We start from the raw sequence: 17,788 nt of genomic DNA, 5'->3' as shown, positions 1-17,788 counted from the left end.
CCGCCCGGTCAGTCGCACAACACTCACAGTCGCACAGCCCGGTCAGTCGCACAACACTCACAGTCGCACAGCCCGGTCAGTCGCACAACACTCACAGTCACACAACACTCCCAGTCGCACAGCCCGGTCAGTCGCACAACACTCAGTCGCACAACACTCAGTCGCACAACACTCACAGTCGCACAGCCTGGTCAGTCGCACAACACTCAGTCGCACAGCCCAGTCAGTCGCACAACACTCCCAGTCGCACAACACTCCCAGTCGCACAGCCCGGTCAGTCGCACAACACTCACAGTTGCACAGCCCGGTCAGTCGCACAGCACTCACAGTCGCACAGCACTCACAGTCGCACAACACTCACAGTAGTAATAGGTACTCACAGGCACTCAGGTAGTAATAGGTACTCACAGACACTCAGGTACTACACTACACCCTCAGTCAGTGTTCAATCTCAGTCACCAGTCACCTGTCTTACTTACCTAGTGTGTGTCCCTTTAAGCCTGTCACTTGCAGTTCCTGACGGCGATTCCTCCCTCCTCCTTCAGTCGGTCAGTCTTCCTCTCTGCACCCGCCTCCCTCTGTCACTTCCCGGTCACCGCCGCCGCTCTACTGGGGGGGGGGGTTACTCACACGCGGTCGGTCACACACCCGCTCCTCTCACTCACATGCAGCCACTGATCCCGCGCTCTGCTCCTCTGCTTCACAGCACCACCTGCCGGTCACCCTGACACGGAAGCCGGTCACCCTGACACGGTCACATTGTGTTACTTCAGGAGGGATTATATCCTTGGAGGGTCTTGGGCAATTTCAGGCACCGGTTCTTCAGTATTATTTCAATTTTCATTGTCTCATTATGGTCAGGTTTGCCTTCCCCCTCATGGATTGCAGGTGACATTGGTACCAGTGCAGGCATCTCAGGGCACATGGCATCAAAGAATGCAAATGCATCAATGAGTGTATCAAGGGATGGCTCAGAAATGGGTGACAGCTCAGGCACCTCACTTTCTTCTTTGCTGTTTTGAGTTACTTATGTTAGGAGTTCAAATATCGCACATGGATATTAGAAGAGGCAATTTATGGAAACTAATTTTTTTGCAATATATTGCCTTTAAGTTTTTGATTTTCTATGTTCACTTTGGTGATTTGTTATTGTGTTTTGGTGATTCATTTATGTGGTACACTTCTTTATGTACAGTATTATTGCATTTGGCGATATATGTGTATGAGTATGTAGTATATCATTTGATGCACTGGATAAGATTGATTTATCTGCATTTAGCTTGGCATATTATATTCACACATTTTTTATGTGATTCTCTTTTTCCACTTCAAATGCTAGCCGTTTAGGGTTAAGTGAAGGTTTTAGTGTGAGATAGCCTATAGAATATTTTGCATATTTATAAACTTCAGATTTTCTTAGTTTTTAGCTGAGGAAACACTGAGACTCTAGTGTCAGGAAGATTGTAGAGGGTTGCTATGGCCATAGTTAGGCCAAAGGTGCAGATGATTATCAACATCCGTTCAAGGAAACAAGGACTGGGATGATATATATTGCTCACTGGACAAATGGTGATTCATTTCTAGTTCTACTGTCATCCTGTTTTTTTTTTTTTTTTTTTTCAAATCTTTATGCAAATATGAAAGCCGTAAACCTACAATACCTCGCATAGGTACAGTGTGATGAATTATTTAAATTATATCGTATGTACTTAATTTTGCACTTAAACAAATTCTGCTATTTTTCAGGGTTACAATTCTACAAAGGAATTCATAGCCAGCCAGGGTCCATTGCCGAACACTACTGCAGATTTCTGGAGGATGGTTTGGGAGCATCATGTTAACACCATTGTAATGCTGACCAACTGCATGGAAAATGGTCGGGTATGTTAATCAAACACCTCACAACTGTTCTAATTTGACCTAGACTAGGGATCAGGATTTGATTCAGAGCCATCTTGGGTTTGAGTTAGAACAGCAAAATTCTGAATTTATTGCCAAAAATTGTTCCTGAACAAAATAACAAACATAGAAGATACAGAGCTATACTGTGGTAGGCTACATACTATACCCTTGTGTACCGTCCTGTGTTCAAAGTCCCATAGACCCAGCTGTCCTCCCTATGGCTCAGTTTTTTCTGTATCAGCTGCATATATGCTTGCCTCCTTTCCTCTGTGCCACCCCTTTGCATCCTTTTTTTTTTTTCTTTCTCTTTTATGATTGATTAGGATTTTTTTGTTTTATTTTCTGTTAGGGTTAAGTGGGCATTTTTTCTTAAGGGAGGATGGGGAGGTCCTGTTTCAAATGCCGCTTTATGCATTTGCATACTTTCATGAATCTCAATCTATTCAGACAATATGGTCACTGCAATATCAGCACAATCTGCATCACTAAAAGTGTTACTAAACTCACAACAGTAAAATCAGTGTGTATATGCAATAAAATAGGCTTGTAACACTCACTATGGAACCTAGGGGGTTAATCATTGCATTGTGTAAAAAGACTGTTTGATCCTGTCTCCTCTGATCATCTCCTTCTTTCACTAACACAAATAAAAATCCTGATATTTACAGAGCCAGGGGACAGGCTGCACATGCTAAGTTTGGTGTTTGTTGTCACTTGGTGACCCCGCCCACCCCATACCATCATGAGCATGGTCTCCAACTGCTGACAAAAGGGTGGAGTCACTTGGTGATGTCACATGGTGATCCCACCCCTGTGTATACTTAGTGGCAGGGGGAGTGCTTTCTAACTGTGTGAGGGGTGCTTGTACTGTGGGATGACAGCGATCCATGTTCCTGCTTAGCAGAAACACAGGCTCTCTGTCTTCCCTTGTCACAGAACAGCGATCTGCCTATTTTACATAGGCAGACCGCCATTCTGCCTCTCTCAAGAACGATCGGCGGGTCCCCGTGGACATCGGACCTGCTGATTGGCTCCCGCTGTGTCCAGCGCGCAACCCAGAAGTGGCGGTCACGTACAGGTACATGATTTCCCCTATAGAAGCCGCTGTCCCACAGTGTATATATATATATATGTGGGACGGTCGGCAAGTGGTTAAACCATATACTGTATATATATATATATATATATTCAATAAGTCCAATACTGATAAATGTCCTGAAACCTTAAACGAGAAACAGGCAACAAGCAAACATAAACATAAGTTTAATTGGAAGGCAGAACAAGTACTAATCCGACATAGGACGTCTTCAGAGAATGCCAAAGTTAAAAGTAGAACCTGTAATTAGCAGAAATGTACTCCCCGCCATGCCAATAGCATGGTTAGTGCTTGCATAAGTCACTCACCTGGCAAAAGGAGTACTAAGGCCCCTTTCACACTTGTGCGACCTGAAAGTCACAAGACATTGACGTGCCTTAAAGTAATGCTTGTTTAATCTTGAGGTCTATGGACCTCAAATCACATCAGTCGGACCAAAGTAGTGCGGGGGCTACTTTGAAGTTGTTGCAACTTGAAGTTGCACAGATATAAACGGTACTCATTAGAAATCATGGGGTACGACTTTTCATGCGACTTTGCAGTCCCAAGTCGCAGGACAAGTCGCACACACGTGAAAGGGGCCATACTATGTACTGTAATTGGTCGAGTCAATTCTCCCTTGCTTTCCTTGACCTCTACCGTCCAGACCTTGTTATCATCACTGGGCATAACTTTAGTAATAGGACCCATAGGCCATTCATTCCGACAAACTTCTTTGTCCTTTAGAAGGATGAGATCTCCAACCTTGAAATTAGGCTTAGATGTTTGCCATTTGTGACAACCTTGAAGATGACGAAGATACTCCTTCCTCCAGTGATGCCAAAACACATTGGGTAGATGTTGTACCTGCTTCCATTGATGCCTGTAGATATCCTTGGGGTTGATCTCACTTGAAGATATTACAGCAGTCCCAATCTTTTGATTAAGAAGCAAAGCTGGAGTAGGTATCACTGGAGCATCAGGATCTGAAGATACTGGCACTAAAGGTCTTGCATTCACTATGGCAGACACTTCAGCAAGAAAGGTAGACAAAGTCTCATGGGTGAGTGGTAAAAACGTATGATTCTGCAACATGGAGTAAAAAATTTTCGTGCTACTCCAATAATTTGTTCCCAGAATCCTCCCATGTGTGAAGAATGTGGAGGGTTAAATAACCAAGTACATCAATTGTTGGCCAATAAATTGTCTAATTGCAACTCTTTACATGTCCCAACAAAGTTGGTACCACAGTCAGATCTCAGCTGCTTGACTGGTCCTCTGACAGAGAAGAATCTTCATAGGGCACAGATGAAGGAAGAAGAATCCATAGACTCGATCACTTCTATAAACCCAAAAAAAAAAAGTCAGACTATATAGGCCAAACAAGAAGGTTTTTAACCACTTGCCGACCGCCGCACGACTACTATTTACTGCTGCAGTCTGGCTCTCCTGGGCAAACCGGTGTAGGGCTACGTCGCTCGCCCAGGAGCCTCTAGGGGGCGAGCGTGCGCGGCCGAAGGCGTGCTCCCGCCCCGCTCGTTTCCTGACATCCCCGCGCGAGTGACCGGCAGCTCCAATGTCTGCTGGTCACTAGCAATCTCCTGCTGGAAAGGGAGAAAGGCAGGCGGCTGATGTAAACAAAGCCGCCTGTCATTCTCCCTGATCTAACTGCACAGACTACACCAGGGGTCCTCAAACTACGGCCCACGGGCCGCATCCGGCCCGCCAGGGTCCTGAACACGGCCCGCAGGCCCGGATGGATGGATCATTCATGTTTTGCGGCGGCCGCGGCTATCGCGGCACCGCTATCCCCGCGATCCTCCAAGACTCCATCGACTGCCTGTCACTCAGTGTGCAGGCCTCACACAGGACGGACGGGTGCTTCCAGCCAATGAAGTGCTGAGTCAACATGATGTCATTCGTCCCCGCCCACAAGACAGAGGCGCCCACAGTCCCTGGCTGTCACACAGACACACATGGTTTGAACTAGAAGAGAAGGTAAGAGAAGAGATGGGGACGGGTGGGCCAGTGTATGATGAGGAAACAGAAGGATATTCTTAAATCAGCAGTATATACTGTATATAGGCAGCAGTATTAGAAAATGATATATTATAATCCAAATTATTATATGTCAGCAAGAAAATATAATGCATATGAAAGCAGGATTCTTGTGTGATCCCCAATATTATATAGCAGTACACACACACACACACACACACACACACACACACACACACACACACACACACATATACACATATATATATATATATATATATATATATATATATATATACACACACATACACATATACATACACACACACTGCGCTATATAATAATAATACTTTTGTGGATCACACAGGACTTTTGCTTTTGTATATATTATATTTACTGCTGATATACAATATTAGGGATCACACAAGACTGCTGCTTTGTAAATTTTATATTTACTAGTAAATAGAATATATACAAAAGCAGCAGTCTTGTGTGATCCCTAATATTATATATCAGCAGTAAATATAATATACAAAGCAGCAGTCTTTTAATATAATACATATACATACATATATATATATATATATATATATATATATATATATATATACTGTATATATATTACCAGACTGCTGCTTCTGTTAAGAGTGCTTCTCGAGCCGCAACCTAGAGGAGCCAAGGAGGAGGGACTACTAAGCTCTCCCGCCTTTGGCCGGTGGCTCACGGACACCTGCAAGTGCCGTGCGATCTCCTGGCTGCCGTAGGAGACTTAGGATGTCAGTGACAGAGCCGCTGCTTCCTGTATAGGTCCGGCTCTGTCACAGGCGGAGTGATCTGAAATGCACTCCGCCTGTGACAGGAGCCAATACAGGAGGCAGAGGCTCTGCTGCCGTTGATTTGAATGCGGGGAGTGACCGTGGGCGGCTTCTTCCCTCCGCACTCCTCCTCTTCCCAGTGTGTCAGTGACTTGGAGCGCCTCCTTCCAGGCTGCCGCTCTTTTCACCTGGCTCCCGGGCAGCAGGAAGTGGAGGTGCCGGGTGAGAAGGTAAAGGGGACCGGTTGTGGGGGTCTGTCACCGGGGACATTACACCTCCCGTCTAGGGCTAGGCTGACACCACTGGGGGACCAGGGGAGCGGCTGCATGTGGGGGGGGTGGATGCACAATTCTCCATCGATCCCATTGTGTGCTGAATGGAGGTCTGGGGAGATATTACTGTACACACATGTGTCCTATCTAATACTGTGCAAGGAATAGGGGCTTCTATAGGGGGGAGGGGTGATTAGGTCAACCCTGTCATCACATGCATGCCTTGTGCACTGGGCCAGCACCACCTTCATCCTCCTCCTCATCATCATCATTGTATGGTGTGCTACCTCTGGGATGAGCAGGGCACAGGATGACAATGACAAATATGGAACCGGATATTGACCATCTCATTAGCCAAAAGCAGGCTCATACTTCCCATTGAAATACCAATAAGTTTATGTTGATTAAAATTGTTCTTCCTTTTAAATATTCTATTGTTTTTCCTGTTTTTTTTGTGCAGTATAAATAAAATATGTGCATTGAAATTCGTTCATATTTTTTTCAATTTATAGTTCGGCCCCCAACAGTGTCTGAGGGACAGTGAACTGGCCCCCGGTTTAAAAAGTTTGAGGACCCCTGAACTACACGATCCTGCTATGTAGGATCGTATGTCTCTGTGGTTACATCACTAGCCACGCCCCCCCACAGTTAGAAACATGCCCCTAGGGATACATTTAACCCACTGATCACTAATAAAGTTAACCCCTTCCCTGCCAGTGTCATTTTTACTATAACAGTGCATATGTATAGCACTGATTACTGTAGTAATGTCACTGGTACTCCCAAAAGTTTCAAAAATGTCAGTCAAGGGTCCGATCTGTCCGCTGCAATGTCGCAGTCCCGCAAAAAAAACGCAGATCACCGCCATTACTAGTTAAAAAAAAAAACAATAAAATTGACATAAATCTTTCCCATAGTTAGTAAACGCAATAACTTTTGTGCAAACCAATCCAAATACGCTTTTTGCGATTTTTTTTTTTTTTACCAAAAATATGTAGCAGAAAACAAATTGGCCTAAAATGTTAAACAATTTAGATTTTTACATTTTTTTGGGGGGGGGGGGATTTCATATAAAAAAATGTGAAAATATTGTTATTTTTTTTTTTTGTTTATAGCGCAAAAAGTAAAAATTGCACAGGTGATCAAATAACACCAAAAGAAAGCTCTGTTTGTGGGGAAAAAAGGACGTCAATTTCATTTGGGTACAGTGTCGCACGACCGCGCAATTGTCCGTTAAAGTCACGCAGTCACACACATCATGTTTCAAAACATTGTTTAGCCTGCTGTGTAGAACATACCAAAGCAATATTGCACCACAGTGTACAATATATGGTCCCCAGACAGGCACCCGAGCAATAGGAGGAGCTCGAACTGGGCACTTCAGAAATAAAGATATCTACATTAAAGCGGAGTTTCACTCTGGTGCCTGTAACAGTATCTGTATCAGAGCACTCCCACTATATACCCCCACCAGCCAGACTCCTACCCAGACGTAGATGGAGTTGCCACCACATGAATTGTCGTCATCTGCAACCACTGAGCATGCGCCAGATGACACGCAAAGAGGCCGCGCTGTGTGTCAGAGCCCTTTATCTCAAAAGAGAGGGGAGGAACCAACACAAGGGATTGGATATAGTGTGCCAGAGCACATATCCATCCTTAACACAGTCTCTCCAGAACACAGCACATCCGACCACATTGCACACAACAGGCCAAACCCTAGATATATGTATTACACAAATGAAAAAACATACATCTCAAGTGTTTAAATCCCAGCCATTGTAATTATTGCATATCTAAAGCACTAGCCCATATAATTACAACTGTGTCGTTCCAACATTTAGGGATAAACCCAGTATAACCACATCTGTACGTGTGTTAACAAATGTCGGCAGCTTTAGGGGCTCAATAATTAGAGCCCTACAGGAAGGGTTCAAAGCTCAGCATATTGTTGAGTCCATGGTGGGGGGGGGGGGGGGGTGGTAGTAGCTCTAAGATTGTAAAACCATCTGGATTTACATAGGAGTCTTTTGCCCAAATCCCCCCCACATGGGTCCTTTCAAAACTTTTTCCAAGACAGTATATTTAATTACAGATTCATTTTAGTTATGCTTTAGACCAGGGGTCTCCAAACTTTCTAAACAAAGGGCCAGGATACTGTCCTTCAGACTTCAGGGGGGCCAGACTGTGGCCATCGAGAGTAGAAAATGACCCAGCATCTGTGGAAGTAAAAAATGTCTTATCTTTTATGTCAGTGAGAGGACTTGTGCCCCATCGTTAGTGTCAATGCAAAGAACTGTGTGCCATCATTGGTGTCATTGGTAGGAACTGTGCCCCTTTGTTGGTGTCGTTGTAAGAATTGTGCCCCATCATTGGTGTCATTTGGAGGAACTGTGCCCCATTGTTGGTGTCATAGGTAAAAAAAAAAAAAATCAACCAAAGGGCCGCATTCAGCCCCCGGGCCACAGTTTGGAGACCACTGTTTTAGACCAACATGACCCTAATTGATGCGTTTAGTTGGCCATTCCTAATGTAGCAAACATGATCAGATATTCTTTTCCAAAATGGTCTGATAGTCTTGCCTATGTAGAAGGCACCACATGGGTAAAACATAATATACAACCCCAGTGTTTGACACGTGATATGTTGTTTGACTTCTATTGTTTTGCCATTGGGTAGTCTAAAGGAAGTACCCAAGGGCAAAATGCGCATTTCCCACATTTGTATACACCGGGGTTGCCATCATCGGTTGTTTTCTCCCTAGTATTGTGGCTAGTAACAATGCAGTCCTGGAGAGACGTACATCTCTGATATGTTATTTCAGGGTATTCTTCAAAGTGTTTTTTTTTACTATTCGGTCGCTTGTGAGTACGCTCCAGTGTTTTTGTATTATGCTACGAAATTAGGTGTGTTGGTAAAATAGGTTGTAATCAACCTCCCTGTGTCCTGATTTGATTTATTTTTCTTATTAAACAACATCTCATGTCATGGTTTTAATTTCAATAAATGTTTATTGAGATAATAACATTACAGAAGAACACATTGTCTGAATAACATTTGTATCTACAAGAATTGTAAAAAAAATTAATAACCGGTACCTTACAAATCACAGTATACCCCCATTGTAACAGGTAAATGTGGCACAGTGGGAATATCTTGCAAGGGATACCCAACCTTTAGGCTAAACAAAGGAGAATGTTCGACCCCCCCAAGGCGAGACCCGTCCGCGCACCCCTATTGGGAACCAGCTGTGCGCAGGGAGGGGACCCCCCAGGCCGGAGGCCTTATATGAGAAAAAGGTATTCAAAAGCCAATAATCATCCCACCACCCTATGGCGGCTACATGCAGGTCTAAACCTGAGCCAAGTTTATGTAGTACCAGCTAATGGTCAGTTACTATAAAAGAAACCAGGAATGATATCAACAATTTGTAACCGTTAACGTCCAAACATGGAGTTACCAGGAGAAGGAAGAAAGGAAAGAAAGGGAAAGAACAGAAAAAGAAGAGAGAAAGGAGAAGAGAACATTGACCAGGGATGACCATCCCTCAAAGAAGCTGCCTAGAGAGGAAGCAAGGAAATACAATCAATAGAGTGGGACCTTCACATAAGCTGCCCACAGCTCCCATGTAGATTCAAACCTAGCTGAAGAATTTTCCAGCACACTAACCAGTTTTTCTTGGGTCATAATCCAGGAGATTTTCCGTTTAGCTCTAGGAAAGGATACCGAAGGGCATTTCCAAGCCCCCGCTATGGCTAATTTGGCTCCCGTCAATATAAAGTGCTGTAAAATTCTGCACATTCAATAAAGCTATAGATGGGTTTTGTGTCAGAGTCACCCTCGTTAACTTGCGGATAACATTGAAGACCTTATTCCAAAATCCCCTAATTTTGGGGCACGACCACCAAACATGTAACATATCATCCACCATGCTGCAACTCCTAAAGCATAGAGGAGAAGTCGAGGGAAACATTCGTGAGACCCGGGAGGGGACCAAATACCACCTCATTAGAACCTTCCGGTTGGCCTCAACCAATGCTACATTAAGTATACCACGGGATGCTCTGGTGGAAGCCCGGTACCATTCCTCCACAGACCATTCGCTTGCTAGATCAGTCTCCCATGCCTCCATATAGTTCGTCTTTGAGGACCGTGAGGCCAGTGAATTATAGATGACCGTAATACCACCCTTCCTTTCCGTTAACTTACCACACCAAGTTTCATAAGGGGAAACGTTAGGGGGAATGGGTTTAGTCGTCCATAGGGAATGCAAAAAATGTTTTAGTTGGAGGAACCTGAAATGTTCGGATTTTGGCATTTTCAATTTGGTTTTGCAATAGTTATCGGGCCCGAGTGTGTAAAAAAGTGTCCTATCCTGTAGAGACCTTTATCTAACCACCACTTGAAAGCCAGAATGTCCTCGCCCGGTGGAAACAATGGGTTTGGGAAAATATGCGCTAAAGGTTTAATGGGGGAGACCAGTGCAGGATGTGTTCTGAGAGAGTCCCATAATTGAATAGAATGTGAAAGGGTAGGGGAAAGTATAGGAGGTCTTCGCCTGGGTGGGCACCAAAGGAGGAAGTCCAGGGTGTTCAGCGGGACTGCCTGATGCTCAATATTAACCCAGTCCGGTATATCCAAGCGCTTATAAATCTCAGAGGTCTGGGCTAAGCGCGCAGCCTGGAAATACCACCACAAGTAAGGCACCCCCAGTCCACCCTGTTTCCTGGAATGGAATAATACCTTCCGAGAAAGCCTATAACCCTTAGTTCCCCATATAAATTTGGTGAGTCTAGATTGTACTTTCAGTAGATAACGTTTGGGAATTGGGATAGGGAGTGAGCGAAAATAGTATAAAATTTGGGGCAGTAAGGTCATCTTTATTGAATGAATTCTACCTAGCCAAGAGAGACGCAGTTGTTTCCAGCCGTCGAGTTCAGAGACTACCCGTGTTTGACCAGACCAGGGTAATTAGCTCCAAACAAGCGGTCCACGGAAGGTGTCAATTTAATACCCAAGTACGGGATGGAGGATTCCGCCCAAGAGAATTTAAAATTGGACTGGAGATTGATGACCTCTGACTGAGGGAGGTTAACATTCAGAGCCATTGATTTTGAGAAATTGACTCTCAAGCCCGAGGCTCTAGAAAAGGCCTCAAGGGTCCGGCAGACATTCGGCAAGGAGACCAATGGATTCGTCAAAAATAAAAGCAAGTCGTCCGCAAAAAATGCGCATTTATGGGTATTCGGCCCGCATCGGACCCCTTGGATGTCCAGGTGATCCCTGATAGAAACAGCCAAAGATTCAATCGCAATGGCAAAAAGCAGGAGTGATAGAGGACACCCCTGCCTAGTGCCGCTTGAAATTGAGAGTGGGGTCGAGTAATGGCCCTGTAATTTGATTCAAGCCTCTGGTGTGGAGTACAGAGCTTCAATGATATTCAGAAAGGTCGGACCAAACCCCCATTGCCGGAGCACTTAAAACAAGTATGTCCAAGATATGGAATCAAAGGCCTTTTGTAGGTCCAATGATAGCAGGAAGCCCTTCTGTGGAGCACCCCCATCCCAATTAGCTTGCAGGAGGGATACTATGTCAATTGCTCTACGAATCTGATCCGGCCCCTGTCTCCCCGGTATGAAGCCCACTTGGTCCTTATGTATGTAGGGAGCAATAAAGGTGAGCTAGAATTTTAGTCATGAGTTTGAGGTCGTTATTGATTAATGAAATCGGCCGATAATTATTGACAAGACTCGGGTCCTTGTCCGGTTTGGGTATGACTGAAATAAAAACAGAGTTAAGTGACCTATCTAGTGCTGAACCCTTGTGCAGGGCGTTAAAAAAATGCCGCCAAATGAGGGGCTAATGTCGGTGCAAAAGTTTTGTAATACATGTTGGAAAAACCGTCCGGTCCCGGTGCAGAGCTCGATTTAGATTTTTTAATGGCCCGTACGATCTTATCTTCCGAAAAAGGACTTTCGAGTTCTGAGCAGTGCTGTTCGCTAAGTTGAGGAAGAGACAATGAGGAAAGAAAGGACTGTACCTCCTCCATAGAAGGGGATGAGGTAGGATTGTAGAGGCCATCAAAAAATTTGCGGAAAGCCTGCAATATACGCTGTGGGTTCTGAGTTAGATTCCCCCCAGCTGCTTTAATTTTTGGAAGCGCATAGAGGCATTGTTTGGGATGTAGTCTGTGGGCGAGGTAAGAGCCTATTCTATCAGTTTGATGGTAAAATTTAGCCGAAGTCCATTGCAAGTGTTTTTCAGCCTTAGTGGTCATAGCTAGATTGAGAGAGAGTCTAGCAGCTCCAAGAGCTTCCGCTGATTGACTAGATGGGTTATTTTTATGTTTATCGCTAAGTTCCCTAAATTCCCTATCAAGTCGGTCCACGTCAGCTTTATGTGCCTTGAGGATGCGCAAAGAGATTTGGATTAGGACCCCTCTGATGGTGGCCTTGTGCGTTGCCCAAAGTGTTTCCCGGGAGATCTCCTGATTGTCATTTAGGCTAAAATATTCTTGAATGGCCCTGTCAATTTCACTAACAGTACTGGGGTTTCTGAGAAGAGATTCATTCAGTCTCCAAATGTATTCACGAGACCGCTGCCCACCTCCCAACAATTGCAGAAAGACCCCCGAATGGTCAGACCAGGGTGCATCCCTGATATAAGATCTGGTTGCTAGTGGGACATGCGGTGAGGAAATAAAGATATGATCTATCCGAGCAAAAGAGAGATGGGGATGAGAGTAGTGTGTGTAATCCTTTACATTTGGATTAGTCTCCCTCCAAATGTCCACCAGACTCTGTTTAGCCAGGAGTTTACAAATACGGAGACTTTGCTTAGATGGAGCCAATTGCTGGTGAGACAGCGGTTTATTTTTGTCGAGTCTCTGATCAAACGCAATGTTAGAGTCTCCCCCGAAAACAATCGGGGACAAGGTATCAAACATCGATTGGAAAAATTGAAAATGGTTTAGATTAGGAGCATAATAGGATATAAATGAGTATAGGGTGCCCGCTATGTGACCCTTTACCAGAGGAAATCTATCTTCTGGATCGGGATGAGTGGATACCATAGAAAAGGGACCTCATGTCATGGTTTTGTTAAATGCTTTGTGCAGCGTGGTTTTCGTGTATCCTCTTGCTAGTAATCAAGTATGTAATTTGTTGGCCTCTGTCTTGAACATGTCCTCAGTTGAACAGTATCTTTTTAATCTCAGGTACTGAGATTTGGGAATGCTTTTCATTAGTGGATGTGGGTGGGCACTATCAGCATGTAATATTGTATTCCCTGCCATTGGTTTATGAAACAGGGTAGTATCAATTGTTCCATCTTGCTGAAGAATTATAGTAGTGTCAAGAAAAGCAATCTTTGCATTATCATATGCCATAGTAAACTTTAGATTGTATTTGTTCTGCCTCAGTTTCACAAAAAGTTCCTGCAGTTTTCTATTCAATCCACACCATCATAGCAGCCCATCATCTATGTACCTGAACCATCCCAGTATGTGGTCCATGTACATTAATAGATTCAGAAGTGGGGGCACAGCATGTGCCCATAGCTACTCCTTGTACTTGGGAGCCATTGAACGAGAATGTATTTGAGGACATGTGACAAAAGTTCTAAAATGAACAGGTTGAATGACTCGAAAGTCGAGTCTCTCCTACGTAAAAATTTAGCAACCACTTGGGGCTATGATTCCATTCAATGGTTGCAACAAATTGGGGGTATCCTGTATATAAGATGGCAAACTAGAGATATGGGGGTACAAATGTTGGTCTATCAATCTACTTGCCTTTTCTGTATAAAAACCTATTCCTGATATGATTGGTCCTCCAGGAGGGTTTGTGGTGTTTTTGGGTGTTTTTTGGGAGGGCATAAAAGTCGGGATGCATGGGTGTTGTATTTTAACTACCTCAATACCGGGCACTTAAACCCCCTTCCTTCCCAGACCAATTTTTAGCTTTTAGCGCTGTTGCATTTTGAATGACAATTGCGCGGTAATGCAACACTGTACCTAAACCAAATTTGTGTCATTTTTTCCCCACAAATAGAGCTTTCTTTTGGTGGTATTTGATCACCACCAGGTTTTTTCTTTTTTGGTGCACAAATAAAAAAATATGGAAAAGTTTGAAAAAAAAATAAGTTTTTTTGTTTAGGTTATAAAATTTTGTAAATAGATACGTTTTTTCCTGCACTGATGAGCACTGATGATGCCGCACTGACAGGCACTGAGGAGGAGACACTGATGGGGTGGCACTGATATGCAGCACTGATGGGCACTGATAGGTAGCACTGATATGCAGCACTGATGGGCACTGATATGTGGCACTGATAGATAGCACTGATATGCAGCGTTGGTGGGCACTGATAGGCAGCGCTGATGGGCACTGATAGGCAGCGCTGATGGCCACTGATAGGCAGCGCTGATGGGCACTGATAGGCAGCACTGATGGGCACTGATGGGCGGCACTGGTAGGTGGCACAGATCGGCACTGATGGGTGGCACTGATCAGCACTGATGGGGGGCACTGATGTACACTGATAGGCAGCGCTGGTGGGCAATAATGGGCACTGGTGGGTGGCACTGATAGATGGCAATAATGGGCACTGGTGGGCAGCACTGATAGATGGCAATTGTGGGCAGCACTGATAGGGAGGGCACCACTGGCAGGCTCTCTGAGCCCTGTTTGCCATCCCTGGTGGCCATGGTGGGCATCCCTGGTGGTCATGGGTGGGCATCCCTGGTGGCTCTAGTGGCACCCCCCCTCCCAGGGCTGCACTGGTAATCAATCATCTGAATACCAGCACAGACCCCCCCTGTGATCAGTGAGTACTTAGAAATACTCACTGATCCCCCCGGCTGCAGTATCGATCCTCTGCTCTTCTCCTCACTGACAGGATCTGTCAGGAGGAGAAGAGATTGAAGCCGTTACAACGACTGTATTGACATTACATGACGGCTGTGTTTGGACACAGCCGTCCTGTGATCAGGAGGGCCAATCACAGGGCCCTCCTGCCGAATCTTGTTGCTCTGTGTCCGAGGGACACAGGCACATCGAGATCGCGCCGCTGCGCGTGCCCGCGGCGGCGCAATCTCACTTCTTCTGATGGACGTTCTGGAACGTCCGATCAGAAGGACGAGACTCCCACCCGGCCGTATATGTACAATGGCCCGGGTGGGAGGTGGTTAATATGTTTTTCAAACTGTCCCCGCACATATTTCTATTTTGTAGAGTGTCCATCAGTACTACGTTCCAGCCTCTGTCAGATGGTTTAATTACTATTTGTGACTTGTTACTCAAATTTGTGAGGGCTTGCCTCTCTTGGGGATTAAGATTATCATAATATTGGAATAGTTTGAACATATTAAATTTTTCTATATCAGAACTTATGTAAAAAAAAAGCCCAGATGTTTGGATTAGTTTGAAGCTGAAGGAATTTATTAGATTTCTTTCTGATGTAGGATGTATTTGCACTTGCATCAGATCTACAGTATCTTGGTTAATATTTTCAAGGGTGGAAGGGAGGATGTCGCCCCTTCCTCCATAGTCTCTTCATCTTCATCTATGGTACAGTCCACATTCTTCTGTAGTAACTGCATAATTCAATTCAATGCCCGAAAATCTTGGACAGAGAAATCCTTCCATAGATCCAAGACATCTTTTTCGGTTTTTTTATTTTGTCGTTCCTTGTCAAATATATACTTGTATGTAAGCCTGCAAGAGTTCAACTCTTTGATGACATCAAAACGTGCGGTGTTCGTGTTGGAACAAAAACTCAGTCCCAATCGTAACACTTTCGGCTCAATAGGGGTAAGTGTGTGTGACGATTAAAAAATTTTTTTCAAGATGAGAATCTAGGAGCCCTTCATGACAAAACGGTCCAGATTGTCATTTTTTCTTTCATTTCTTTCTCTAAAAAAGAAGTATCATTTACTGGTGGGTGTTATGTTTCTCTTTCATTTTGAGGATATCTCCCACCTGTGCAGGTGATGCAGCTACTGCTTGCACCAATGTTCCTTGTACTTGTATTTGTGTATGTGAAGAATCGGATATGTCAATAGATTAATTAGAGGCCAAGTGCTTATTTTGTGATGCTGTAAAAATTGTTTCCAAAAGTGTCAATAGAAGTGTTATTACCTGATGCTTGAGAGTTAGGAATGTCTCTTGTGAAATATCAAGAGATAGAATATGTGAAGAACCATTACCAAGGTGAGTAGATTGTGTAGGAGAACCCTTCACCATTCTTTTTTTTTATCAATACCACCATGTTCGTTATCAGCCTTGGATCTTTTCCTCAAAAAACGTGTCCTAAATTATGTATGGTTGAAGGGACGAGTAGAATGAGAATTGTGAGATACAGTAGAGGAATCAGACTCACTAGCAACTTCCCTAGTTCATTTATTAAACCAATTGCGTTTGTTCCACCTTTTTGTTCCTACTTGGAGCAATGTGTATGCATAATTATCACCAAATGCTAATTTGTTCCAGGATAATTTTTCCTTTTTCTGTATTAGATCTTTAGTAAACTGTTCTAGATGTTTCTTAATTTGTACAGCTTTAGCTTGAAAATTCACAATGAAACATACTTGAACATTACTATTATATATCTTCTTTATCTCCTCATCAGCAACTTTCAATTGTTGATTAAAGTATTGTATCAAAAGTTCCATCATTTTAGTGGAACATGCCAGCACATTTGATTCCCATAGGTTTTTAAAATCATCACTAACCTCCCACTTTGTGTTAATGAACAATCTTTCTGAATTTGTACCATAACCCCCCCCCCCCCCATCCATACCTGTATAGTCTGACAATATAGGGCTGTGCGTAGTGTATGCACAATAGGCATTTACAGTATTACTATAAGGCAACAAATATTTAAATAAACGAAAGTTATAAATTCTTTTGACTCCTAATAGGAGTGTCAGAGTAAATGGTGTTTAACCACAAAGTAATTTAAAGTATATGCTGATGTGACTCTAGGCCAACATCGGTATTGTATATGTAAACCAAAAAAAAAAAAAAAAACTAGAACAGTCGGACTATATGGGCCAAACAAGGACTCTTAAATAAAATCATACATTTTATTATACATATTTTTTTTTAAAACAAGCAGAATTTCTAAAAGCAAGTATCATGGTTCTGAATGGATCAACTGGACCAGTTACAATACTCTTGCTTGGTAAATTCAATGAGAAAAAAGAGATCCTCATGTGTCAACGTGTTTCACTGAGATTAAGCTTCATCGGGACACACGAGCGTCATACAGAAATCCTCTGAAGACAAATAACAATACTTAAGACTCAAATAAACAATATATATATATATATATATATATATATATATCAAATTTCAAAACCTTGTTTAGCCTGCTGTGTGGAAGCAATATTGCACCAGTGTATATGGTCCCCAGGTGGGCACTGGAGCAAACGGGGAAGACTGAACTGGGGACTTCAGAAATACAGATATCTACATTAGGAAAGATCACAAATTACCATAGAACATAAAGCTACATGATCAATTATGGCTGAGTTAGGATAACAAGAATAATAGCTACCTTATTGGTAATTCCCAGCTCGTAACATTAGCATGTTTACAGAAACTAAAAGTGAGGGGGATAGTTGATCGACTTTATATCTTATACTCAGGCCCTATAAATTGGAATGAATAGATGAATAGCGTAAGCCCCTTTTCATAAAAAAAAAAGTTATGGTGACACATATT

The 17,788-nt window shown here is 43.5% G+C and overlaps 1 protein-coding gene across 1 annotated transcript in view; it reads left to right on the top strand.

The window, feature by feature from the left end:
• The window catches only part of LOC309568939 (receptor-type tyrosine-protein phosphatase H-like), a gene marked incomplete at its 5' end in the record, with an annotated part of 1,053,085 nt that overhangs the window by 382,333 nt on the left and 652,964 nt on the right, over positions 1-17,788 (top strand). The window contains one exon of the mRNA XM_082274706.1: positions 1,747-1,881. Within this exon, the coding sequence (XP_082130832.1) occupies positions 1,747-1,881 (135 nt within the window). The remainder of the gene's footprint in view (positions 1-1,746; positions 1,882-17,788) is intronic.

This window comes from Pelophylax lessonae (genome assembly GCF_965119305.1).
Source record: "Pelophylax lessonae genome assembly, chromosome: 12".
In the NCBI taxonomy this organism is placed as follows: Eukaryota; Metazoa; Chordata; class Amphibia; order Anura; family Ranidae; genus Pelophylax; species Pelophylax lessonae.
This window is presented reverse-complemented; position numbering and strand designations above follow the sequence as displayed.